General features: G+C 50.1%; 2 protein-coding genes across 8 annotated transcripts in view; one reads left to right on the top strand and one right to left on the bottom strand.

Annotated features, from left to right (window-relative positions):
* Positions 1-15,614, top strand: part of Brd3 (bromodomain containing 3) — a 57,660-nt gene extending 42,046 nt beyond the window's left edge. For 5 of the 7 annotated variants that reach the window (XM_031369492.1, XM_031369495.1, XM_031369491.1 and 2 more), the window contains 9 exons: positions 454-668; positions 2,337-2,708; positions 5,110-5,238; positions 7,837-8,028; positions 8,878-8,928; positions 9,286-9,527; positions 11,644-11,936; positions 12,901-13,026; positions 13,728-15,614. In XM_031369492.1, the coding sequence (XP_031225352.1) occupies positions 454-668; positions 2,337-2,708; positions 5,110-5,238; positions 7,837-8,028; positions 8,878-8,928; positions 9,286-9,527; positions 11,644-11,936; positions 12,901-13,026; positions 13,728-13,843 (1,736 nt within the window). In that variant the 3' untranslated portion in view covers positions 13,844-15,614. The remainder of the gene's footprint in view (positions 1-453; positions 669-2,336; positions 2,709-5,109; positions 5,239-7,836; positions 8,029-8,877; positions 8,929-9,285; positions 9,528-11,643; positions 11,937-12,900; positions 13,027-13,727) is intronic. The other 2 variants (XM_031369496.1, XM_031369497.1) reach the window with 1 other exon arrangement.
* Positions 15,615-18,055: 2,441 nt separating this feature from the next.
* Brd3os (BRD3 opposite strand) lies at positions 18,056-19,887 on the bottom strand. The gene is made up of 2 exons (XM_031369498.1): positions 19,434-19,887; positions 18,056-19,326 (listed from the first exon to the last, which is right to left on the bottom strand). The coding sequence occupies exon 2, from the start codon at positions 18,865-18,867 to the stop codon at positions 18,613-18,615; it is 255 nt and encodes an 84-aa protein (XP_031225358.1). The 5' UTR covers positions 18,868-19,326; positions 19,434-19,887; the 3' UTR covers positions 18,056-18,612.
* Positions 19,888-26,823: the final 6,936 nt, after the last annotated feature.

The following is a 26,823-nucleotide window of genomic DNA, read 5'->3' as shown; positions in this document are numbered from 1 at the left end:
CCTTTTTTTTTTTTAATTGATCTCAGCATTGGCTTGGCTTTGCTTGCTGCCTGGTTTAGAGGAGTTGCTCTCTTGGCTGGAGAGTCAAGGTGATCATTATCTAGAGCTGCTGGTCACATTTGGTGGTCCAGCCAGGTCTGAGAATGAGTATTGATAAAAGATGTGTGAGATAGAATGACTGACTGGGCAGGGTGTGGCTGAAAAGGAGCTAGGTGTGAGGAAGGCTGAGTCCTAGGTTGTCATTTAGCTGTAGACCCAGTGATGGCTAACTCAGTGAACATTGTCCTGGCAACAGGGCCTAGCCTTACCCCAAGGATAGGTAGAGAGACTCTTCTAGCTAGGGTGTCTTGGTCCAACCCAGAAGGCTCTAGTGCTATGGCTAGATGGCGTGATCTTAGATGCTTCAGGAAATACAGAGCCTACTGAATTGAGCTCCCTGTCCTTGCCTTGAAGGTACACAACAAGTGGCAGCTGTATCTTCGGTCTCCCCAGCAACCCCCTTCCAGAACATACCCCCCACTGTATCCCAGACACCCGTCATTGCCGCCACCCCTGTACCAACCATCACTGCAAACGTCACGTCAGTTCCAGTCCCCCCACCCGCTGCACCGCCTCCTCCTGCGACACCCATCGTCCCTGTGGTCCCTCCCACACCGCCTGTAGTCAAGGTGAGCTTCCCTGAGGCCTGCATGGCTATCTGGTGAAGAAGTCATTTTGGGGGTCCAAGCCCCCTAAAGTTTCTGAAGCAGGGGCAGCTCTGGGGCAGGTGGGAGCTCTGCTGCCTTTCCAGGTACAACGGTTTTGGAAAGGTTTTCTACACAGACAAGAAGACCGAGGCTCAGGGGTGGAGGTCACATGGCTGGTGCTGGCCGAGCTGGACTTGAACCCCAGCTTCTTTGGCCTGGTTGGGGAAGGTGGAGAAGGTGTGGGGGCAATAGTGAGAGCAAGACGGGTCAGATCACCTGGACTTGTAGGGGCCTGCACAGCTGTCCCTTGTTTGCTGGGCGTTTTCACAGTGGACACTGTCCTGCTCTGGCCAGGCCCTACTTGGGCATAGATGGATGGAGTGGGGACTCTCTGTGAGGTGTGGGGTTGGCAAGGCCTGTTGAGTCTCCACTTTGAGTAGGGCCCATAACAGGCACTCATGTGTGTTATCTTCTTCAATTTGATCCTCACAGCGACCCTCTGGGGCAGGCAGTAGTCCCCCCTCTTACAGATGAGGAAACGGGCGCTCAGGGGTTAAATGGCTCTCCCAAGGTAAAATGCCACCTCCGTTGCCTTCCCTCCCCCTGTGGCCTTCACTGCCTGCACTTCCTGGTGGCGCGCCTGGCCAGGCTGTTTGCCACAGCGAGTCTGCCCTTCCACCCCAGGTCCTTGCGGCTCGTGCTTGGTGCTTGCCATCCTATAGGTGTCCATCAAATGTTTTTGGATGGCCAGCTTGTGCCCCTGTCAGCCTGAGGGTGGCAGCTTGGCTGGGGAAGTCACAGCAGGTTCTGTTGCTGTCATCTGGCCTGTGAGTGCTTGTGGCCAAGCAACTGAGAGGAACCAGCTGAGCAGGTCTCAATATATACTGAGTCCTGGTCCTAATTCGGTGGTGGTACCTATTGTTTGGGCTCTTTTCAGGCTGTGGCAGAGACCCCTTACCCCCTCAGGTCCCTTAGTAGAGACTATATGTGTGTCTGCTATGAGCAGCCAGCTCCACGTGCACTCGTGGAAGGCTGTGACACCTCCTGGGCCCTCTGCACTGCCTGTGCCTTCCAGATAGAGTCCTGGTCTCTTCATGCCTACAGCCCTTGGAGTCTCTTGGCCTCTAACTGCTGTGGCTGCTTCATGTCTCCTGGTCAGGCTGCCCCCACCCATCTAGCCTGGAATGCTCCTCCTGCCTCCCCTCCTTCTGCTCGATTTGTGTCTGTCCTTGAAGCACCTGCTCAGGGCCTGGTCTGGCACTTTCTTCTTGGTCTTTAAAGCAGGGAATTCCTGTCCCTGGCACCGGGCTGTGGTGCTTCTTAGATGTTGGGTAAATTCCCTGTAGCATCTCATGCTGCTCAGGTCAGTGGCACGCTCACCCACCTGGATGGCTGAATCCTCAGGGCTGACAGGGAGAGTCCGAGCCTCACCATGGCCAGCTGTGTGACCTTGGGCCCTGGGCCTGGCCCCTCTGAGCCTCGGTGTCTTCTGTACTGTGGGGACAGCTGAGAAGGAAACAAGACCCTGCATGTGGTCGCTAGCTTGGCACCTGGCAGGCAGTCTGCACTCTGGAGGTGTAGCAGCCGTGTGACACATCTCCCTGTGCACTTCCTTGATGCTGGAGATTCACTGGTACTTTGTTGTCACAGAAAAAGGGCGTGAAGCGGAAAGCAGACACAACCACACCCACAACATCCGCCATCACTGCCAGCCGGAGTGAATCTCCCCCGCCACTTTCAGAGCCCAAGCAAGCCAAGGTAGTGGCCCGAAGGGAGAGCGGGGGCCGCCCCATCAAACCTCCCAAGAAGGACCTGGAAGATGGTGAGGTCCCACAGCACGCTGGTAAAAAGGGAAAACTGTCTGAGCACCTGCGGCACTGTGACAGCATTCTCCGGGAGATGCTATCCAAGAAGCACGCTGCCTATGCGTGGCCCTTTTACAAGCCAGTGGACGCGGAGGCACTGGAGCTACATGACTACCATGACATCATCAAGCACCCCATGGACCTCAGCACAGTCAAAGTAAGTGGGGTATGCCCATGGCCAAAGTCAGTAAGTAGGCTCTTTATGGCCCTGGTATCCCTGCTTGGCTGAGCTGCACTCTCTGACCTCCCTCTGGTCCTGTTCTGCTGGTGCCTCTTGCCCTTTGAGAGCTGGGCCTGCCCACACCCTGCCCGGCAGGGACCAGGACCTGTTAGTTTCTGAGTCTGCATCTCTATTGTTATTTATTCTGGTGGAACATAGATCAGTGGTTCAGTTCTTTCTGTCCCCCAACTTCCATAGCACCAGAAGGGGGCTCTTAATGGTATCTGCTTCAGAGGCTAATGCAGAGGCAGGTAGATTTCTATCAGTTTGAGACCTACAGCCTGGTGTGCAAAACAAGTTCCAGGACATTCAGGGCTACATAGAGAGGCCCTGTCTCAAAACCCTGATGTGTAGGTTCATTACAGCAAAGATGGGGAGTCTGGTGGGCAGCGGGGTGGCCATCTTTGATCTTGTCCTTTACACAGATAGGGAAGTATATATAGAGAGATGGACAAGGAACTGAGGCCACAAGCTCAGCTGTGCTGTCCCCACGACAGCATTTCCTAGAGTCTGTGTCTTGCTCTGGTTTTTGTGGTGTCCAGTGAGGTCAGGGCCTGACGGGTGTGAAGGTAGACTTGAGTTTTTATGAGAAGAAGTTCCTGGGCTCTTCCTAAAGGAATCTCTTGCTGACTCCCAAGAATTCCCCTCTCCAGTTGAAGGAGCCAGGTAGTTGCTTGTTTCATCCAGGCATCCTTTTAAAGGTAGTGGCTTCAGCTGTGTATCTTATCGTGCCTGAAGCAGAGTCTCCCAGTTGAAGCTTTTTGTTCTAAATAGTAGTGAGTATCAGGGACAGGTAGGCCTGGCTAGCTAAAAAAGTGTTTATGCCTCTGCTCCTTTGAGTGAAGAATGAAGTAAGCAGCCCGGCCTGTCCAGCAGGGCTGTGGTGAGGAACCACATCGTCCCAAACCTGCTGGAGGCCTCGGTTTACTCTGCCTCGCCACTGATGTGGAGTTTGGAACTTTGCTGGGGGTTCCAGTGTTTTGGCTGTACTGGGGTGGGATAATTCCGTTTCGTCGCCCCCTCATTTGTCCAAGATGAGGAACTTTAGGAGTTGAGTTTACTGGGAAGTCACCGTGGGCTTTCTTCAGGCTTATAGAGAGGCTATGTGCTTACCCAAGTGACACTTGTGTGGCTGAACCCGACTAGGACAGCCTGTGAAAAGATCTTCAGCATTAGCAGAAGAGTCTTGAGACTAAAGACTGCAAAACTAAAGGCTGTAGAGTAAAGGAGGAAGTACTGAATATGTTATGGATGTAGTTTTTGTTTTAGATTTGCGTGTGTGAGTGTTTGCCTGCATATGTGTATGTGCACATGTACATGTCTGGTACCCACTGAGGTTAGAAGGTATTGGATACCCTGGAACTGGAGTTATAGATAGCGTAAGCAACCATGTAGGTGATGGGAACTGAACCCAGCTCCTCTGCAAGAGTAACGATTCCCCTTAAACACTTAACCAACTTTCCAGCACCCAGTACAGTATAGATTTTAATGAAAATTGCCCTGGCATGTATCATGCTAGTATCAGGAATTGTCCAGGTCTGTATCATTCCAGTTCCAGGAGGCGTTTCTCCAAGCAGCCATCTGCTGAGACATGAGTATCTTTGGGCACAAGGGCCAGGCCTGTTATTGAGATCCCTCCACTGTGTAGGAACTTATACCCATCAGGGTTGGGGTAGGTGCTCAGCCCCTAGATCACGACTCTTCCTGCTCTCCACACAAGACAGGAACCCCACACCCTCATAAGCAGCTTAAAGTATGCCACCCCAGCCCCCACCAGTCTGCCCTGCCCAGCTTTGTGTGCCTGTGCAACCTTGCCCAACATGCATCTGCTGGGACTGCTTGGGCTAGACTTAAGTACTCCAGGGTGGTCCCCCTCAGCATTGGCCCCACGGACCTGTATTGCCCTGCCCTCCACCCCTGCACAAGCACAGAGCTGCCTCTGGGCCCAAGACACAAGCAGGTTGGTAACAGCTCCTGGGTTCCTCCCAGGAAAAGCAAAGTCTTCTGTATACTGAGTGAGCTTCCCAAGACTGGGATTGAAATTCCCCTCGAGCTCCAATACCAGGCCTGTGATATGCCACATGGAACTGAAAACTCTAAATGAGGATGGAGTTGGTGTGGGCCTTATCTCCCAGTCTTTCTTCCATTCAGTGGCTCTGTCCTTGAAGCCCAGATGTTTCTTGTTGAACCTCTTGTTCCTTCCCCTAGGGCTCCCTCTAAGGGCCCTAAGTTGATTGCTAGATGCCCTGACTGGCAGTTGGCCTGGTTGCCATGGGCTGTTCTAAGGATCTAAGTCTATCCCCTACATGGTCTGCTCACACCTTGTTGCTTGTTCCAGAGGAAGATGGATAGCCGCGAGTACCCAGATGCACAGGGCTTCGCTGCTGACATCCGGTTAATGTTCTCGAATTGTTATAAGTACAACCCTCCAGACCACGAAGTGGTGGCCATGGCCAGGAAGCTCCAGGTAAAAGAAGGCTGGGTGTAAGTGTGATTAACAGCTGCATTACGCTGTGGGTATTGAGGCCCATTGGGACAATGATGTAAGTCTCCAAAGTAGCCCCAGTTGGCAGGCCTCTGAGGAGCCTTGCTTCCACAGCCCATCCTACCTGTGTGGCAGTGAGATCCTGCTAATCCTAGAGTGGATTCCAGGGTACATAAGTAGACTGGCCTCTGATTCTGCAAGCTGCGGGCTGAGATGGGAAGGTGGCTGCAGAAGCCCATGCCTAGCTGTCCTACAGAGTATCATTGCCTGTCTGTTTGGAGCTGGTGAGTGTCTGTCCTACTGAGGTGTTAAAGCAGGGCTGGGTTGGTTCATAGTCAGTGACAGCAACTCTGTTAGAGAAAAATCACAGACTGTCTTAAGGGTAGACCAGAGTGTTCTGCATAGCTTTGAGTGCAAGAGTGAGCAATCCACATGGTCTCACCCAGGGTGTGTGAATACTCGTATGTACATGTGGTGTGCTGCGTAGAACACCAGGATTTCTCTGCTCCTGATGATTGCTTATTTGTTTGGAGGAAGTTATCAAAAGACTTTCCTTTTGGTGACAAAGGTAAAGATTATGAGGTTTTTCAGCACCTGAACATTTTTTTTTTTTGGTTTTTGGTATTTTGGTATTTTGGTTTTTTTTTTTTTTTTAATGTTACTGTTGCTGGTTTTAACTGAATCCGAGGAGCTGGAAAGATGGCTTAAATGGTTAAGAGCACTTGTTACTCTTGCATAGGACCTGAGTTTGGTTCCCAGCACCTGCATGGTGGCTTACAACCATCTATTACTCTAGTTCCAGGGGAATCCAACACTCTTCTGGCTTCTGTGAGCAGTGCATGCATGTGGTTCATATGCATACGTGCAGGCAAAATGCACATAAAATACAAATTTAAAAAAATTTTTAAAATAGAGTCTGGTTCTATGACTTAGGCTGGTTTTGAATTTGTAGCTATCTCAATTTCCTGAGTTTTGGTATTACAAGTGTCCCACTACACCTGGCTTGGGGACCCAGAATGTTCTATGAACATTTCTTAGTTCCCAAATAGCCATCCTGGGTTATGAGGGTTGATGGAGAAACCCTTTTTTCCCACTTATGGGTCCTCCTAATGTTTCTCACCTCCCTTTGAAAGTGGACCCCATGGGGCTGGCGAGATAGCTTGGGGTAAGAGTACTGACTGCTCTTCCAAAGGTCCTGAGTTCAAATCCCAGCAACCACATGATGGCTCACAACCATCCATAATGAGATCCAACGCTCTCTTCTGGTGTGTCTGAAGACAACGATAGTGTACTTACATATGATAAATAAATAAAAATCTTTAAAAAAAAAAGAAAGAAAGAAAGTAGACCCCTGTGAGGGAAAGTGGACTTCTGTGAAGGAAAGTGGGCCCCTGTGAGGCATAAGGTCTCTTCTGTGCTGATTGTGCCCTGCTCCTTCCGGATAAGCCCTGCTGGGAAACGGCACAGTAGTTACGGAGGTCCTCTTAGGTGTAGAGGTAGCTTTAGGTCCAGTCTACTTGATGTGTGTGGACTTGCTTGCTGTGGACTCCAAAGGGGTTGCCATACAATGTCAAAGGCACTGTGCTGCTAAAAGCCAGGCTGTCAGCCAGGCGGTGGTGTACGCCTTGACGGAAGCTGAGGCAGGTGGTCTCTGTGAGTTCAAGGCCAGCCTGGTCTATGGGGTGACTTCCAGGAAAGGTAGGGCTACACAGAGAAATACTGTCTCAAAAAACCAAAACAAAAGGAAGGCCAGCTGTCCTGTAGAAGGTGACCATCAGAGCATGTCAGGGGGCTTTGTAATCAGTGCTGCTGCATAGTCGCCACTGTTAATTTTATGGGTTGTGCTCTGGGGGCTGTAGCCCAATACCATAATGACTTGTTAGTTCAGGATCTAAGGGTTGGGAGGAGTCTAAGCGCACACTCAAAGTAAGCACTTTCAGAAGCTGGGCTCTAGCCTGATGGGTGTGCATGTGTGCACACATGCTCACACATGTCTAGGTAGGTCCAGTATATGAGGCAGGCAACAGGAACACCCCCTTATTTTCCACATGACCTCCTCCTTCATCCCTTTCTGACTCATGATAGAGTGTTCTTCAAGGTTTTCCAAGGGCTTGGTCCTGCAGCAGCTGCAAGGGGCTTTTTTAAATTTGGCTTTGCTAGAATGCCGCTTTGCCCATTTTGGCACTCTGGTGTAAGGTGTGTCACTACAGTAAAAGCCCAGGGAAGGGATCAGGTAAGATAGCCAGCTCCAAGTACTCTGTGACTGAAGTCCCTGCTGGTCTTTAGGGCTGAAGGAAAGGCACTCTTGGAGGAGGCAGGGCTGTGGGGCTGCAGGGCTGTTTTTTCCTCTGCACAAAACTTGTAGGTTTTAGTCACAGGGAGTTGTATGCCACACTCTAGAAAGCCAGGTCTGTGATTGGCTGGCCTCTTTTCCCTTGTTCTAGGCTTGCATTGAGGAATTGCTTGCCCCTTTGTAGAGCCTTAGCCATGTGTGTTGTGGTGCCACTTGGGAGCATCTTATGTGCTAGAGGGGCTGCCTTGCAGGTGTGCAGGTGTTGAGATGTCCCTCTCTTTCCCCAGGATGTGTTTGAGATGAGGTTTGCCAAGATGCCTGATGAGCCCATGGAGGCACCTGCGCTGCCCGCTCCCACAGCCCCCATTGTGAGCAAAGGGGCTGAGAGCAGCCGCAGTAGCGAGGAGAGCTCTTCGGATTCAGGCAGCTCAGACTCAGAAGAGGAGCGAGCCACTCGGCTAGCTGAGCTGCAGGAGCAGGTAAGGATAACCACCTCTGTGCTGCTTCCCACTGGGCATGGGCCACCAAGCCTAGCTGTCTGAGCTGGCCCCTTGCCAGCCGTCCCTTTTCCCTTCCTTGACTGGCTGCTGCCCTTGTCTGTGCTGGTAGAGCAGTCTCTGGTGGGGTTGCTCACAACCTTCCTGGGTCTGACACCCAAGAGTACACAGGTGGCTGAAAGCACTTGTATGCCTGAGTCATTCTTGGGTCCCTGGGGACTGGGTTCTCCAGAAAGGCCTGGGAGTCATACACAGGCCACAGAAATGCCTTTTAAGTAGCAGCTATGGTGGGTGTGCGCCAGGCTCCAAAAACCTCTCAGAGCCTGGTTCAGATCTGTGCCTCTCATGCCCTCCTCTGCCTCAGTTTCCCTGCTGTGTGCAGAATGAGGTGACTTGACTCTTCTGAGGGACAGTCCAACTATATGAACTACTTTCCCAGGTGTGGCAGCCAGCCCCACAAAGTCAGAGCACAGCCACCAAAACAGTAGTGTGCGTGAGCAGGTGGCTCCAGGGGGAGGCAGGGCTAGGAGAGTAGAGTGTCACCAGATGGAGCTGCATGACAGATTCTGGGATGATGAGGTCATGGAGCAGGGAATTGGCCATGAGGTGTGTGGCCTTAGGGCTGATGAGTCCTTCCCACTGCATGGTGACTTCCCCTGTTGGCTATTAGCTTTTCCTGAGGTACCCAGGAGCCACACAGGCCACCTGCTTACCTGTACATGGTGGGTCGCGGCCCCTCCCCGAGACATGAGTGCAGCACTCTGTCTTGCTGGCTGCTGGTCGGGCCACGGGAGGACGAGCCGCTGTCATTGTCTCGCTTTGATCCCGCAGACTGGCTGCGGAGCCTTCCAGGATCAGCTGTTGAATGTCTCCTCTGTGCAGGTGCTTACACTAGCCCTCTCATCTGAAAGATAAGCATTAACGATGAAAGTCTTAGCTGCTGTTATCAAGTTCCTCCTGTGTCACCTGTCCCAAGCCCAGCCTATGAGCAACCCACCCTGGGAGGTGGGTCCCTGCCCCCCATAGGTGAGGGAACAGGTTCAGAAGGTGACATGACTCACCAGCAGGCACAGAGAGGGGCAGAGTGGGCTGGGAAGTGCTTCCCTGCATCTCTCTGGCTTCCAGAGGCAGAGTGGGGCCCAAATGCCCCTGGCTTATCCCACATAGTTGAGGCAGCTACAGGGCCACAGGGGTACAGACCTGCCCGGAGTACCCGCTTAGCTGCTTGTTCTTTTTTAGCTGAAGGCCGTGCACGAACAGCTGGCTGCCTTGTCTCAGGCCCCAGTGAACAAACCAAAGAAGAAGAAGGAGAAGAAGGAAAAGGAGAAGAAGAAGAAAGACAAGGACAAAGACAAAGAGAAGGAGAAGCACAAGGCCAAGTCCGAGGAGGAGAAGAAGGCCAAGGCAGCTCCAGCAGCCAAGCAGGCCCAGCAGAAGAAGGCTCCCACCAAGAAGGCCAATAGCACAACCACAGCCAGCAGGTGGGTGGCCACCACCTCAGGGCATGAGGGCCAGCAGATCTGGGATGGAGCCTTGGCCACATGGAAACCAGGCTAGGGCTTCGGGGAAGGAGAGGGTTCTCTGTAGCTAGGTGGAAGCAGCAACTGCTGTCAGCAGGTGAGCAGGTAGGCAGTAGAAGCTGGGTACAGAGCTGTAGGGGAGGATAGCAGACAGCTTCTTTGGGTAGAATCGATACAACTAGGGGGAAAACTCTGAGAGGAAACGTGCAGACTCCCGAGTGCCCTGCTTTTGTAAGGCATCCTCAGGGGAAGGGGTCATGCTCTGGCCATTGTGGGGGACAAGTTCTTGGGCAGTGGTCATGGAAACAAGGACACTGCCTTGGAATGGTGGTGCCACAGGAGCTGGCAGCAACGAGGTGCCAGAGGGCTGCAACGATGGCTTAGAGGGCTGCTTGGGAAGGGACTGGGAAGGCTTTAGTGCCTAGGTTCAGGAGAACAGTGTGTGCAGCCCTGGAACCATGCAGGGTGGTCTCTGTTCCCACCTGCCTTTGCCTCTCTTTGCTCTCTCCCTTGGAAAGGTGTAGAAATCAGGTTTTTTTTCATACTGTCTTTGTCTGGATTTGGAATCTGTGTAATGCTGATCCCCAAAGTGGTGCAATACAATAATGTTTCAGAGTAATTAGATACGGTTTTTGAGAAGACTATTTTTTTCCTGTTTCCTGGCAGTTGAGTATGTTGGGGGACTCCTCCACTCTACAATCTGTGGCCTGGCTTTAATGCGTGCATCTGTCCGCAGGACTGAGGGGGTCTTCGCGGGCAGTCGATGTATGGTCGAGGCTCTTCATCAGTGTCCAGTCTCTCCTAGATGACAGTCCCTGATGGGAAGCCTTCCTGATTGTCACATTTAATCTTTTGTTTTGTATGTTTTGTTTGGGATAGGGTCTCTCTGTCTTGGAGCTCACTGCATATACCAGGCTGGCCTCAAACACAGAGATCTACCTGTCTCTGCCTCTTGGGTGCTGGGATCAAAGGTGTGTACCACCACACCTGATCTGCTTTTAAAAAAATTTTTAAAAAGTATTTATTTTTTGTTTTATGTGTTGCCTGCATGCATAACTGTGTACTATGAGTATGCGTTCCCCTCAGAAGCCAACAAAGGATATCAGATCCCTGGAACTGGAGTTAGAGGTAGTCATAAGCTGCTGTGTGGGTGCTGAGATCCAGATCTTCTATACGAACAGACCTCTTCGCCACCTAACCAGCTCTTTAGGCCCCCTTTAAACTTTTTAGTTACTTGTAGTGCTGAGTGGGCATGGTGGCACACATTGTTAATCCAAGCACTGAGGAGTCAGAGATAATGATCTCTGTGAGGTCAAGGCCAGCCTGGTCTACATTTCAGGCCAGCCAGGGCTATGTATTGAGAACCTGTCTCAATAAGTAATTAGAAAATCGTGTGTGTTTGCATGTATCTGTACACAGTGTACACGTGGAGGTCAGAGGACAGTCTACAAGAGAGGGTTCTCCTATTGCAGTATGTATATATACTGGGGATTGAACTAGGATTTATAAGCCTTCATCCACCAAGCTGTTTCACCAATCCTATAGCCTTCTTTGTAAAAATATAATATAGCCATGTCTGGCTTTCCCCACCATCTCAGAGACAGGGTTTTACTACCATTGTGCTTGTTGAGTTTGCATGGTGTGCTTTACCAGCTTGGTAACTCTATCACTGAAGGTCTTGTTTCTCATGTGACCATCTTGTCCTTTTCCACTTGCTCAGTGTGCTAACTGATGCACTCAGGCTCCATCAACTATGGCATCACGCTCTCTGTCCCTGGCTTTTTCTTTTCCAAAGTTGAAATAGCATGAATGTGGAGATCTGGTTTTGAGCTGTTAGGTTTGAGAGGTGGTAGGTAGTTCCTGACTGAACCCTGGCCAGGAAGCAGCTGTTCTGACTCTGAAATAGGGTCTTGCCTGTCTCTGGCAGGCAGACTACACATCCTCAGACAGTCTGCCCAGCTCTTGTTCCTGCAGAACCTTAGGTAACTAGGAACCTCCTTTAGTGAAGGAGAAAGGGGCTAGGTGGTGGGACAGATAACTGAGACTCAGTGCCATGTGGCTCCATCTTCTGCCTCAGACAGCTCAAGAAGGGCGGTAAGCAGGCGTCTGCGTCCTACGACTCAGAGGAAGAGGAGGAGGGCCTGCCCATGAGCTATGACGAAAAGCGGCAACTCAGCCTGGACATCAACCGGCTGCCCGGCGAGAAGCTAGGCCGTGTGGTGCACATCATTCAGTCTCGGGAGCCCTCGCTGCGGGACTCAAATCCAGACGAGATTGAGATTGACTTTGAGACCCTGAAGCCAACCACGCTGCGGGAGCTGGAGAGATATGTCAAGTCTTGTTTACAGAAAAAGCAGAGGAAACCATTGTGTAAGTTATCTGGGAGAGCATGGTGCTGGTAGCCTCTGCAGGACCTTAGAGTGGACACTGGGCCCGTAGCTAGCTGCCTTGCTGTTTAAGCCTGCCTGCCCACCACAGGCCCCAAGGACATCTGTGCTCAGCCAATCCATACCTGCTGCCACATCCTCTTCCCTGTTCTCTGGTAGGGAAGATTCGTATTGGGCCTCAACTGGCTTGTCATGAAAAATAGGACATGGGGTTGGCCCAGCCCATTCATTCACGTCCAGGTAGGGTTCTTCTCACACCCCTTCTTAAGGTTCCATCTGGGGCTCTGGCTGTAGGGAAGAGTCCCATTCCCTTCACTAATCACGTGTACAGAATCTCCACAGGATGAACCCTGACCCTAGCTAGAGTGTACGCTGAATTTGATGGTTTCAGCAGACAGGGACCAGTCACTGTCTGGGTCTGCCGGGGCTAGAAGCTGGGAGGAAGAGAAGTCCCAAGGCAGCCCCTCACTGTCTAGGTTCATGCCAATCTACATGTGGCTGTTGAGGTGTGTTTGGTCCTTGATCACTCCAGAACAACAGACTTGAGGAGGAGGAGGATGATACAGGGGCCAGGGAGTGGAGGCTGAACTCTCTCCTAGACCATGGCCGTCTCTGTGGCTCAGGCAGGAGAGAGTAGCTGTGCTGAGGGAGGACTGAGACAGGGTCTGTGGCCTTCCCATGGGAACAGATGACAGGCCACAGTCCAGGCTCCGGACTTCAGGGAGGAGGAGAGATGAGGATAGCCATTGAGGACTCAGTTGATGTCTTGTGGCGGTGGTGGTTCCAGGTCACACCCTGCCATTTCCTGCTCCAGCTCCGTATCAGAGATACACTGATCCTGCAGCAAGGCCAGTTATGCGTACACTAGCGTGTGGGACTGGGACTTTCCAACCACCTGGATGCTTGCTTTTGGTAGGGAATGCCTCACTGCTTTACTTACTCCACAGCAACAAGTGGGAAGAAGCAGGCAGCCAAATCAAAAGAGGAGCTCGCTCAGGAGAAGAAAAAGGAGCTGGAGAAGCGGCTACAGGATGTCAGTGGACAACTGAACAGCAAAAAACCCACTAAGAAAGGTAAGCATTGTGGGCAGGAGAACATGTCAGCCTCCTAACACCTCCTAGCCTTTAGGGGTGGGGGCATCTTTGAGCATTGGGGTGGTTGCAGGTAGGGGTGTGTGTGTGTGTGTGTGTGTGTGCGCGTGCGTGCGTGCGTGCGTGCGCGCGTGCGCGTGCGCGTGCGTGTGTGCATGCATGCCTTCTAATGTATGTGTCAAACCTTCTAAAGGTCTATGCAATTGGGCTCTTAGAAAGATCTCCTTGGGGCTGGTCTTGATGCCGAGGGCTTGCTCGCCCCTAAACATCAGTCACCAGCTTGTAAAAAGTGGTGGGTTTCTGGCTTTCTAAGCCAACATGTTGAAATGGTAGAGTGAGCAAGCGCTGTCTCCAGTCCAGGGCTTCTGCATTGGGTTTGTTAGGCCTTAGATTTGGGTGAGTAGGTATTTTTGTCTCTTTCTGTTCCCTTGCCTTCAGAGATGTTCTAGAACAGAAGGATGTGTAGGCAATGCTCAGAGTCTGAGACCAGTGGTCAGTGGGGATCCTACCTAGACAAGTGTCTTAGTGCAGCCATGTGGCCACTGGATGCTATTTTATGGGCATTCTTCAAATATTTACTGTACCCCTGGGTCAAGACAGGTGACTTGTGACCGTGTGGCAACATGCACACTTTTGATGACATACTGCTCAGCGAGGGTCTCCCACTCCTGTGTCCCTTGCAGAGAAGTCCGGCTCAGCTCCCTCAGGAGGCCCATCAAGGCTCAGCAGTAGCAGCTCCTCTGAGTCTGCGAGCAGCAGCTCCAGTGGGTCCAGCTCCGACAGCAGTGACTCAGAGTGAACTCGGACTGGAACAGAGCTGGACAGATGGACGTGGCGCACGCCAACACAGTGTCCCCTCCTATGGTTAATATACTTTCGTTCCATGGTGTGCAGGTTTTCTTTTACTTCAGTGTTATGATCTCTTCCAGCTGGGCTCCGGTAGGGCGGAGAGCCTCACACGTGCACCAGACCCCACGAGCGGCCAAGCTCTGCGGGTGGAATGCCTTTGCCGCTCAGTTTAGTTGTTTGGAGACTGCGCCTGGGACACGGCGGGCTGGAGGCGTGGCTGGACCTGCCCGATCCCTCCTCAGGTCCAGCCTCTCCCTTAGTAACTTGAAGGAAGCTGTGCAAGGGTGTTTCTCTGGAATGGGTTCTGCATTTCAAAGCTGTTAGAACACTAACCAGCAGGTTACTTCTGTCTGCAGGGGCTGAAGACAGATGTGTCAGCCCATGGGAACCAGCCTGGGCCCTAGTGGAGGGTCCTGGTAGCTGCAGACCAGAGCCTCAGCTCTGGGTTGGGTGTGGAGAAGAGGGGTGCTGAGTTCCCTGGTCTTTTGGCTGTGTGTGCAGCGTGCAGTTTTCGGGACACTGAAACTTTTACCTCAACTTAAGGGAATAAAAACAAACAAAAAAAGATTTAAAAAAAAAAAAAAAAACAACTTTTTTGTAAGTTCATCCATTTTCTACAGAAGTCCAGCCCAGTGTCCCCACTTTGCTAGTGCTGCCCGGCTGCCACCGCCTAACGCTCTGAACCACCTCCCCAGTTTTATGTATATATAAATACTTTATTTATTAACATCATTGGTCATTTTTTAAAAAACGAAAAAGAAAAAAAAAGAAGAGAAAAAGAACCATAAATAAGTGCATTGAGAGAAACATTGAGGATGCAGGCCTCTGGCAACAAGGAGACTAGGCCCGTGGCGGTGCGCCCCTGGTGCTGGTGCTCATCATGGCTGGCTTCTCTGGGCTCATTGGCTTTTTTTTTGTTTTGTTTTGTTTTTGTTTAAATGAAATTTGGGGACTTTCCAATCGTAGACACCCTTCAGCTGCAGCACATCTTCATCTTATGTTATCTGTTCGGTTTTTTCTTACTAACTTCTGGTCTTTTAAAAGACATCAACGGAGGGAACCTCGGTTCTTCAACACAAGCTTTGTATGTAAGCGGAGAGAAAAGTCATGTATATCAGGCCTAGGTCTTGACATTTAATTTTCTATTGTAAAAAGTAATAATATACAGAGTTTAACAGAGTCCTGTTCGGTTTGTTGATTTTTGAGGCTACCGGATGGTTTTGGAATGCAGGGTCAGCCTGGATTAGCTCTGAGCATTGTGGCCTCAGCTAGGAGCACACAGGCCAGGCTCCCTCCTGGGCCTGGAAGCGCCTGCCACTGCGGTGTGCAGAGGCTTTCCTTGACCTGGCTACTTACAACACGGGTGGGTCCCTGTGCAAGCATTTCCAGTTAGCCCAGAAGAGACTGGTTCTCCTGACCCCTACTTGAGAGCGCCAATTGCAGGGCCTGTGTTGTATGGTTTTACTTGCAGGGGAGGGGGTTGGTTCTGCAGTTTCTTCCATTGCTCCTGGGCAGAGCCAAGGACTCGTCCTCACCGTCCCTACATGGGGGGAGATATTTAAGATTTCTAAAGTCGATCCCACCAGCCCTCGATGTAGACAGGCAGTGGGTGTCAAGCTCGGGAAGTAGCTGGCTGGCTAGCTGGCATGTCTAGACGCCTGGTGAGTATCAGCCAGTTAAACTTGTAAGCCAGTTTTGTTTATAATAAAGATATAAGTGGATTTTAAGGTTCCATTTTTTTAAGGTTACCCTTGTTTTTCAAAGGTATTTTTTAAACAGATCTTTAATAGAATATTTAAGCTGTGACTGTAAGAAATAAACAAGAGTAAACTGACAGGCCTTCATGTGGGGTCTCAGTGACAGCTTAGCCAGTGTGCCTAGGCAAGGCACACGGTGCCTGGGCATGCGTAGAGTGAGTGTGCCCCTGTGAGCTGTTAGGCAAGCAGAGTCTGGCCCCGAGGAAACGTCCCCGCACCAGGGCGGTGGTACAGAGCTGGGCATGGGATGGCGGGTCTGGCATTCCTGTGGCTGTGGTCCCTACTCAGCAGCCTTGGTCATTGGTGCTTTTAACTTTTTTTCTTTCTGTCCAGACTAAAATTGTTTTGTCTTCAGAGTTTTGGAGGACTCCGGTCCCCACAATGTCAGGCTGCAGGGTAACTGCCATTCCCTTCTTGTGAGTTACAGGGACTTAGACTGTCCTGTGCAGAGGTGGAAGGCAGCTGTCTACAGGCTTCCTTAAGGGTCACATGCAGGGCTGGGTGGGCACTTGGCAGAGTCTTTGGGGTTCAAGCCTCCATACGCTGGGCAGCTCAGCTTGCTTACAGACTGGAGACATTTTCTTGTGTGGTTTTCTGGGTTTTGTCCTTCTGCAGCTGTCATGGCTTTACAGTCACTTGGGAAATGCAAGCCTACTGTTAAAGCTTTGTCCTGTCCATCACTGTCCCTGCTCCTGGCATAACACTTCAGAAGCTTTCCTTTTTTATATATATATCTATATATATATATTTAAAACGTTTCTTTTCTGTATGATGTGCATGCAAGTTTACCGTAACTTTTCTTAAACTTTTTAGTGCCGTTTCTAGTATATTCCTGTAAATGTCAGTTACTGAAAATGAGTCCACTGTAAGTAGTTTAGCTTGTTTTTTGCAATGCCGGCCTCAACACCACAGAGTAAAAAAACGGTAGGAAGTACTCTGGTGTCTCTGGTAATCATGAACCTTTCTCCTAGGGTGTTTGTTTTGTTTTCATAATAAAAAAGGAAGGGAAAGAAGATTGTGTCTGTGTGGTGCTCCTTGCTGCAATGCCGTTTTGTAAGGGCGCATGGCGAGGTCCTTACACTTCATCTCTTACAGCTCTCGGGAGAACCGCTGTGAGTTCTTTAAGGCCAGCCCACCACACTTGAGCAGCTGCTGTCCTGTCATGGTGCTGGGGTACAGAGAGTCCTTTGCAGTCCTCTTTTAGACTGCCTGCTGTCCTAAGTGAGGTCATGCCTCTCCTGAGGTCTCACTACGTGCAATCCACCCGTCCCGTCCCTTGCTGCAGTCGGCTGACAGGTTACTTGTGGGATAGGCCTCCAAGTGCAGTAGGCCCAGTGGAAATGTGGGTTAGAACATATAAAGGGCCCCATACTACTCACTAAAGGTTGGCCATAGAGTAGCTTAGGCACAGTGAAGAAGGAAGAAGTGAGAAGTTCCAGGTGGCCGCAGTTATTATCATCAAGCCTGGAGAGAGATTCACTGTGGGTTCCCTAGAGAATGTCCGTCCCATCATTCAGAGTGGATCAGGCCACCTTGGCACTCTTGCTGATACTAACCTTTCTCATCAGACTAGTGTCTTCCAGAATTGGCCTGTTCTAGCACAGATGGCATCTTCCTGTAGGTGGCTTCCTAGTGTCCTACACGGAGCACGATGCTTGTGTGCTACCTACAATCTGCTATTCATCTGAAAACAGCTGCCCCACAAGTGCTCACAGTCCTAACACGGTCTGATCTGTCTCCAAGTTAATGTGCAGTGTCTGATCCAGACAGCCAGCCTTGGGTTAGGATAATGTGTGAGCAAGTAGTGGGGATTCTAGATATGCGCGAAGCTTACTCACAGGACTTCGGTTGAACTGAAAGGCTTGACAGAAACTAGTGAACTTGGAACAGTCCCCTAGGGGACTAGGCCCCTAGGTCAGGCCAGCCAACCCATATTATATGATGAGTTTCCTCTACATTTACAGGAATATATTACAAAGGCCCATCCCATACCCTCGATTTCAGCAGGGACTGAGCCAAAGGACCTAGGCTCCTCAGGAGGCTCCAGCTAGTCAGGCTGGACGAAGTGTTTGAGGAATGAATGCACAGTATCCTGATAGTTCTAGCACAAATGTGCACGTCTGCAAAGAGATACACAGTACAGTGAACACAGCCATGGGTGAGACATGCTTTTTGCATACATTACAAGCCAGGTGCCATCTGCCAGTTGGATGGTAGAGTTAAGTGCCTGGTGAGGAGTGGGCAGAGCAAGGTGCGTGGGGAGGGTTGGTGCCTCTGGAACAGTTTGACAGTGTAGAGTGAGGAGACATGCAAACCCTCAGATGGTGGCTCTCAGCAACCATGTCGCCATTACTGTTATTTTAGAAGCTGAGTAAGGTTTTACACAAGAAAAATAAGACAGGGAAGAGTCTTAAGATGTTTATTTAGAAAGCTCAATTTTGACAAAATGCATCCCAGCATTTGTGTAGCCACTGGGCAGACCATGAGTGCCTTTGCAACCTGGTAGGAGAGGATCCAATTCGTCACCATCAGAATCCACTTTTCCCACACTTGATTAGGCTTGGAATCACTTTGGGGAACATTTTGCCTAAGGACACACCTATATATGAGGCCACATCTGGTGGCCAGTGTGGATGCTATCACATGCAGTAATGTCACTACCAGCACTGGTCCCCTTTCACATGTCACTGCAGTGAGCTGACAGATCTGGGACCCTGCAAGAAGAGAGTCCCCTCCTTATCCTGGACCTGATCCATTCTCAGGCAGCAGCTCATAGCAGGTGGGGGTCCGGGTTGTATCTCTTGCTTCCCTTTTGTTTGGAAGCATTTCCTGGGCCTGGGCAGTGAGCAGAGCATCTAGGTACCTGCTGTGCCACTAATAAAGGGTTGGATGACATTCTTGTGTGTTGGGTTTTTATACCGTGGCTTGATCTTCATGGCCATCAAGGGTCTTCTCCCTGGTATTACATGATTGAGCAAAACTTAGACTGGCCAGTGTCCCTAGAGACCCCAAGCTGGTTTTTATCTCGGACTAAGATGGCCTCATTTCCGTACTGGGAGTACCACATGCTGCGGCTTCTGCTCAGGTACGTACTGGGTGGTACAGACTCCAACTTCTGCTGCTGCTGTTGCCAAATGAGCAAGGACGTGTCCCTGTACCGGAGGCGGGCATAGGATTCTGACAGGGCCTTCTCTGCCAGCGGGACTCGCCCACTCATCCCACAGGCCCAGGGTCCTGCACACCTGGCTTCTCTCCTAGGCCAGGAACAGTTGGCTGCTTTGCTTTATTAACTAGTTGGCCAACAACCTTGATGGCTGTTGGGTTTGGGGAATCCTTGTTCAACTTAATAGTGGAAGTAGGTAACTCAGACCTTCCATAGGCAAGATCTTCAGGAGGGCAGGAGAATCCAAGACACACCTCTGACCATTCAGAAGCCATATGAGAGCCATTTCAAGCTGAAAGTGCTCTCGTGTTGACAGTGACTACACACCACTCCTGGGAAGCCTGTCAGGTGTCCACTGCCTCTGCAATACTGCTGAGCTCAAAGAGATGTATCCAGGGTACCTGCAGCAGGAGCTGACCTGTCCACACTACTCAAAACACAATGAGGATGTGGACTAAGCGTTGGTTCAGGTCCTTTCTTCTAGCCAGTCTTCCACTCTTACCAAGGGTGACACTGCAAAGGGAAGAAATTGTCGAGAGGGGAGTCGGGGACAGGCCCAGCACAGGCCTCACCACCAAGAGCAGCCTCTATGGGCCAGAGATTTCAGCGAGGCTACTCACGGATGCAGCCAGCTGAGCTGAGTGGAAGGATGAGGCGGGTGGACAATCGCAGGTTGCTTAATAACCCACGGATGGTTGGTGGTCCCAGGGTCTCCTCTCCGCTGGTGAGAGAAGCGGTCCTCAGCTATGGAGCAGAAAGCTCCTGGGAGGAGGAAGGATGCGAGCCCTACGTCCCTACGCCCCGCAAAGTCACCGCTTGCCCGGATGCTTCAGCGAAGCAGACTTTGCCACCGGCGCTCGCGGACACGCGTGGGCTGCTGACGCAAGGGATCCAGATCCCGGGCGAAGCCAGGAGGCCGCAGCTACGTCTCCATGGCAGCGTCGCAGGCATGGCGAGTCGAGCGCCGAGGACCGGCCTGTGGACAGACCCATTGATCGATCATTCCGTGGGCGGGGCCATAGGCCCAGAGGGAGAGGAGGAGCGTCCAGAGAGCGGCCGGGAAGGAAAGGAGAGAGACTGGCGGGGGAGGGTGAGCTGGGAGAGAGGAGGAACTTAGGGAGGCGGAGAGACAGAGGGGAAGGAGAAGATTGAGAGAAAAGGGAGAGGGGAGGAGCTGAAAGAGAGGAGGAGCCGGAGAAAGTGGCAAGAGAGGTCAAGAAGAGAAAGATCCAGGATAAGGAAAGAGTGGAGAGAGAGGGGGAGTCCGAGAAAATAGGGGGTGTGTAGTTGGGGGAAAATCTAGGAGATGGGGAGGCTCTGGAGTGGGGAGCATGAGAGGAATGGAGGAGCTAGGAAGGAGCGGAAGAAGAAAGAGCTAGGGAGGAGTGGATGAGGATTGAGAGGAGGAGCCTGAAAAGGCGGAGGAAGAAGAGGCGTTGGAAAAGCAGAGGGGGGCATTGCTGGAGTCTTGGAAGGGGTGGTAAAGACAAAGGGAGAAGCCAGGATAGAAAAGGAGCCTGAGGAAGACACACAGACTCAGGATTGGGTTTGGGATGGGCCTAAGACCTGGGGAGAAGAGCTTGGGGTCGGGTGTGAGGAGGAGCATGGAGGGTGAGGAGCGGCTAGGAAGTCTCCTGGAGGAGATGCTGTAGAGGGAGTAGGTGTTAGCGTTAAGGCACCTTCCCAGTGCTCGATCCTGTCATCGTTTCTGAGGCTTTTATGTTTGGGTTGGGGCTTTTGTGGTCTGGAGTTTGACTCCACGGCCTTGGACATGCTAGGCAAGTGCTCCAAAGCAAAGCTTTGTCTTCAGTCCTTCTTATTTCCTTTGTGCAGTTTCCTTGTCAGACCTATTGCTCTTAATACTATTGACATCCCACTCAGATGATGGGCGCACTTGTTTTCAGTTTATTTAATGTGGAGTGGGATGCACCATTTCAAAAGTAGCTGTGAAACCCCACCATTTCACATACTGCTTATTTGAATTGTCCTAAAGCCTTAAGACAATTCAGCATACACTCATATTAGACCCGACCAAACACTTTGACCCTGTGTCCATCGTTTCTCTCCATAAGGTTTTATTTTCACAGTTTAGTCCGATGCCAGTTAAGAATATTGACATCTGGCGCATGCCTTTAATCCCAGCACTTGGGAGATAGAGACAGGCAGATTTCTGAGTTTGAGGCCAGCTTGGTCTACAGAGTGAGTTCTAGGACAGCCAGGGCTATACAGAGAAACCCTGTCTCAGAAAAAAAAAAAAAAAAAGAAGAATATTTACATCAGTGGGTGATGGAGAAGGAGCAGGGTGGGATGGTGTTGATTGGAACTTCGAGGCAAAGGCAGGCAGATATCTGAGTTTGAGGCTAGCTTAGTCTAGGCAGTGAGTTTCAGGTCAACCAAGGCTACCTAGCAAGGTCTTGTCTCAAAAAGATAAGAGAGAGAAAAGAAAAAAGAATATTGACACCATGGACAGCCCTAAAACAAAACCAAGGTGCAGAATACCATTTTGTTTTGTTTTGTTTTGTTTTTCAAGATAGGTTTTCTTGGTGTAACAGCCCTGACTGCCCTGGACTCGCTTTGTTGACCAGACTGTCCTCAGATTCACAGAGATCTGCCTGCCTCGTGCCTCCTGAGTGCTAGGATTAAAGGCGTGTACCATCATTCCCCAGCTTCGAATACCAGTTCTTCTTCCCCACCCTTTCCCTCCGGCCCTGCTCGCTCCAGCCATATCTATTTCATATATGTGGGTACACTGTCACTGACTTCAGGCACAGCAGAAGATGGCATCAGATCCACACTGTTGTGAGTCACCATGTGGTTGCAGGGAACTGAACTCAGGACCTCTGGAAGAGCATTCAGTGCTCTTAACTGCTGAACTATCCCTCCAGCCCCTTTTCTTGAGTTCTTTTTTTTTTTTTTTTTCCGGAGCTTAGGATCAAACCAAGGACCTTGTGCTTGCTAGGCAAGCACTCTACCATTGAGCTAAATCCCCAACTCCTTCTTCTTGAGTTCTTAATGATTTTCCTGCCTTAGCCTCTAGGATGGTGAGATTACAGGTACCAGTGACTGTCAAGAGACACTACCTGATTTCTGAGGGCAAGCTGTGGCAGGTAAACTGGCTCCTTCTGGCTCTGCATTTTGGGTGCTCACAAAAGCCTAGATCTATGCTCCCTGACCCTTGGTGCTGCTAGTTCCAATGTGTGTACAAGCCTGAGATCTCCAGCTGCCTAATGATGAGTCCAGTCACTGACAGTTCTTCCTGACTGGTTCATGCTTCATGGCACACTTTACTCATGGTAGCTGCTTTGTAGCCTCTGTGGTGTGGCCCTGTGGGGGTGTGGCAGTAAGGCGTCATATACCTCTGAACTGATGAAACTGTATTCCTTCTCAATTCTGGAAGTGATCTGTTTGAACTTCTGTTGAGGTGGGTGGCTGGGGATGTAGCTCGGTATAGCATGCACACAGCCCAGGTTAGATCCGCATCACTTCACAAAATAAAACTGGATGTGGTGGTGCAGCCTGTATATCTCCTGCACTCTGGAGGTGGAGGCGGAAAAATCAGAAGATGTTCAAGCTCATAGTGAGTTTGAGGCCAGCCTGCCATACATGAGACTCTCTCTTTAAAAAAAAAAAAAAAAAAAAAAAAAGTGGACAAGGTCACTGTTGCTGCCAGAGCTCTGGGGAAAAGCTGTCTGTAGTGTCTCCTAGCTACTAGCTACTAGTGAGTGCCCTCTGTTTGACCATCCTTAGCTTGTGGATGAGTCACTCCATCTCTGTCTTGCCATAGCAACTGCATGGCTTCCCCTTCTTTCTTTTCTGCCCTGTGTTACTAAGTATCCTCTAAGGATACAAGACTAGATTGAGAGGCCAGGAAGAGAATCTAAATGACCTCATTGTCAAGACCGCTTCCCTTAACGAGAACCCAAACCCATTTTGGGCCTCAGGGATTTCATGTGCACATGTTGGTGTGGGAGGGCACACCATTTACCCTGCTACAAAACTTAACACAGAAATTGGTGTAGAAAAAAATGGGGGAGGTTGGGATTGGTTATCTGGCCAGTTGTGGCTGAAAGTTAATGGATACTGCTGGTCTTAGGGGATGGGTCAAAGGGCAACATTAACTAAACACTGACTAATCAGTGTTCCCTCTGGTCACCAAGGTAGTGAAGCTCAATGGCAGCTTCTGAGGACCCAGATGGTAAGAAAAAAAAAGTATGGAGTTTATTTCTTCATTTACTCACTTACTCACTCACTCACTCATTTATTTATTTAGACAAGGTCCCCATGTATTTCACTACCTGAGCTGAAACTACTATGTAGTCTAAGCAGGCCCTGGATTTACAATTCTCCTGCCTCAGCTTCAGCAGGTGGAATTATAGGCATGCACCACCAACCTGGCAAACCCAGTGTTTTGTGTACACAGAGCATCTGCTGACCTATAGGCCTTAGCTCTATGTAATATTTTTTTCAACTTCTGAAATTTTAATGTATGTATTCAATTTTTTTGATCTTATCAAATCTCTACTAACTCCCTCCAACTCTTTTCTAGGACCTACCACCCTGTCTCCCTCTTGATTTCATGTCATTATTATTATTATTATTATTATTAGTTGTTGTTGTTGTTATTTGTTTTTTGTTTTGAGACAAGGTCTCACTATGTAGTCCTGGCTGGCCTGGAACTCCTTTTGCAGACTGAGCTGGCTTCTAACTCACAGAGATCCTCTTGTCTCTGTCTCCCAAATGCTGGGAGTGCAATTACTGTTACTGTTACTAGCACATTGAGTCTAATTAATGTTGACCATATGCACACATGGGGTTATTCACTGGGGCACGAACAACCTACCAGTGCCCACATCCCCAAGGAAAAGTGGCTCTATCTCTCAGAAGCAGCCATCTTCCAATAGCTTTTTCATTAGGAGTGGAACCTCGGCAGTCCCTACCCTACCCATGCTGGAATTTTGACTGGCTTAATCTTGTGCAGGTCTTTTGCAGACAACAACAGCTGCTGTGAGATGCTGTGTGTAACAGCTGTCTCACAACAGACAATATTCTACAGTTCTCTTCCAGCTCTTACATGCCTATGCCCAGTCTCCTGTGTGTGGCTGTTGCCTGACCCTTGGCTGAGGGGAGGTTCATGTAGATGTAGATGGCCCGTTTGTGGCGGGGCTCTCACAGTCCCAGTGCTGTCTGCCAGCCCGGGGCTGCATCTGTGTGGCCCTCTTGCCTGACTGTGCCAGGCTTTATCAAGGAGAAGTTGCCACTGTTTGTCTCTCTGTTTCTGTTTCTGTTTTTGTTTTTTCAAAACAGGGTTTCTCTGTATAGCCCTTGGCTGTCCTGGAACTCACTCTGTAGACCAGGCTGGCCTCGAACTCAGAAATCTGCCTGCCTCTGCCTCCCAAGTGCTGGGATTAAAGGTGTGTACCTCCACTGCCCGGCTGTTTTTTTTTTTTTTTAAGTATTTATTTATTTATGTATTTATTTTTATGTATATGGGTGTTTTGCCTGCATGTATATGTCAGTCTGCCACATGCATGTCTGATGTCCTCAGAAGAAGGTGTGGGATCCCTGGGACTAGAGCTATAGATGGTTGTGAGCCATCGTGCCTGTCCCATCATGGGAATCTGACTGGGGTCCTCTGGGAGAGCAGTCAGTTTTCTGAAGTGATGAACTATCTTTCCACCTCTATCCCCAACCTATGGTTTTACTGGATCAGGGGTCAGGATGTCTGCATTCCCCTAGGTGCCCAGCCTCAGCCTGTAAAAGAAGCAGTGCTGGAGAACTCACACCAGTGGAGTGAGGGGGATCCTGTGGGCAGTCGCAGCTGGGAAGCTAGCTGAGGAGAGAATGAAAACTCAGTTCAGATTAACTTCATCAACCTGGATCAGACTTGGGGAGTCTGCTACCAGGTAGCTCATTTAAAACAGCTATTTAAAACAGTGCAATTTGGGGGAAAGTTCCCTGCTATAATCCAATCCCTGACGGACAAGGGAGCATAATTACATTGACACTCAACTCAGGGTACATACATTTTCCCCAAGAAGATGGGTTCTAGAAAGAGGGTACCTGTGCTAGCTTGAGGGCCTAAGGAAGGTCTGGCCTGGCCTTGGTCATACAGAGAGCATAGAAGTCATTTCAGCTGTTAGACACCTTGGGTCCTGGTTGTGGGAGCCTGATATGGACTGGCTCGGCAGACAGATCACCAGGCTGTTAATCTCCAGTTCCAGCTTTCTAGATGTAAAGACAATCCTGTGTGACTAACATTCCTGTTTTCTCTGGAGATCTGTGGAAACAAAGACCTTTCATACTGTGATCCCAATGACAGAGCCCTCAGTCAATCTCTCCTGTCTCCCAAATTACTGCTGGATCACTCATTGTCATTCTCCTAGAGCACCAGGAACAGTCATTCATTAGCACAGTCCTGATGTCACCCTTCCATCTGAAACACTACAGCTGTCACTACATCCTGGCACATAGTTATGTCATCTCTGTTGCTGGGAAAGTGGTAAAAATGGCTTCCTCCTTCTCAGACCCTCAGGACCCCAACTACCTTTTTTCCTCCATTTGGATGAAGGCCCCGGCCCCTAATAGGACATGTAGGGTGGAGAAGGATGGCTTGCCCAAGGGCTTAGAGGGGAGCCCTAGTCATGGCCTGACCCACCTATGAGTGAGCCCAAGCTTAAGCTAGGTAGGCTAAACCTCATGGGTCCTCTTAAGGGGTTCCATGTCTTAGGAGGCCACCCTTTGTGGCCTCTTCTGTTCTGGCTCAGTTCTCTTTTCTTTTTTTTTTTCTCTCTCTCCCTCCTCTTCCTCCTCTTCCTCCTCCTCCTCCTCCTCCTCCTCCTCCTCCTCCTTCTCCTCCTCCTCTTCCTCCTCCTTCTCTTCTTCTTCCTCCTCTCTCTCTCTCTCCCTCTCCCTCTCTCTCTCTCTCTCTCTCTCTCTCTCTTTCTCTCTCTCTCTCTTTGGTTCTTTTGACTGAATCTGTCTATGTAGCTCTGGCTGTCCTGGAACTCACTCTTGGACCAGGCTGCTTTTGTACTCACAGAGATCGCCTGCCCCTCTGCCTCTGAAGTGGTAGGATTAAAGGAATATGTGAGTTATCATGCCTAGCTTCAGTTCTTATCATTGTACAAGGATCTGGGATCACATCCATGCCAGTCTCTGTCCCTGGCCCAACAGGAGCTATAGTCAGACCCTTATCTATTTCTAGAGAGGAGCCAAGAATTTTATACCAATCCTAGCTGCCTCCCTCTGTAGAACCAGCAGAGCTTGTGGCCCTGGGAAATCTTGTGGGGGACCTCTGCCAGGCTTGGGGGCAGTTGTCATGTTGCATCGGATAGGGGTGAGAGAGACCAGGCAAAGAGGAGATAACTGCAGAGGCTGAGTTCTGCTCAGACCATGCAGGAGACAAGAGGCCAGGAAGGGGTGGCTTCTTTTGTCCCTGAACACGATAGTTCCCGTTTGATTCTGACAGTCATACGCTGTAACCTTGTCTTACTATATCTCTCCCAAGTCCTGTGTGTGTGTGTGTGTGTGTGTGTGTGTGTGTGTGTGCGTTACTGTGAAATATTTTCCAGATGGTAGGTGGATGGATGGAGGAATGTGTGGGAGAGTGGGTAGATGAGTAGACGGATAGATGTCTAGATAGCTATGTGTCTTAGGATTTCTCTTGCTGTATAAAACATCCTGACAAAAATCCACTTGGTTGGGAAGGTTTACTTCAGCCCTCAACTTCGAGGTTACACTCATCGCTGAGGACAGTCAGGACAGGAACTTGGAGTCAGGAACTGAAGCAGAGGCCATGAAGGAACTTGGCTAGTAAAGCAAGTTGCTTGCTCCTCATAGCTTGTTCAGCCTACTCTCTTTGTTTCTTTCTATTCTTTTCTTCTCTTTTTCTTTTTTTTCTTTCTTTTTTCTTCTTGCTCAGGCTCAAAGATTTATTTATTTATTTATTATATGTAAGTACACTGTAGCTGTCTTCAGACACACCAGAAGAAGGCTTCAGATCTCATTACA

The sequence above is a fragment of the Mastomys coucha genome, unplaced genomic scaffold (genome assembly GCF_008632895.1).
Source record: "Mastomys coucha isolate ucsf_1 unplaced genomic scaffold, UCSF_Mcou_1 pScaffold15, whole genome shotgun sequence".
NCBI lineage: Eukaryota > Metazoa > Chordata > Mammalia > Rodentia > Muridae > Mastomys > Mastomys coucha.
The sequence above is the reverse complement of the archived record's forward strand: the minus strand, read 5'-3'. Positions and strand labels throughout refer to the sequence as shown.

What these genes read in the sequence shown, in the direction of transcription:
- Brd3os (XM_031369498.1), bottom strand. Translation starts at nt 18,867, where the DNA reads ATGAGTGGGCGAGTCCCGCTGGCAGAGAAGGCCCTGTCAGAATCCTAT.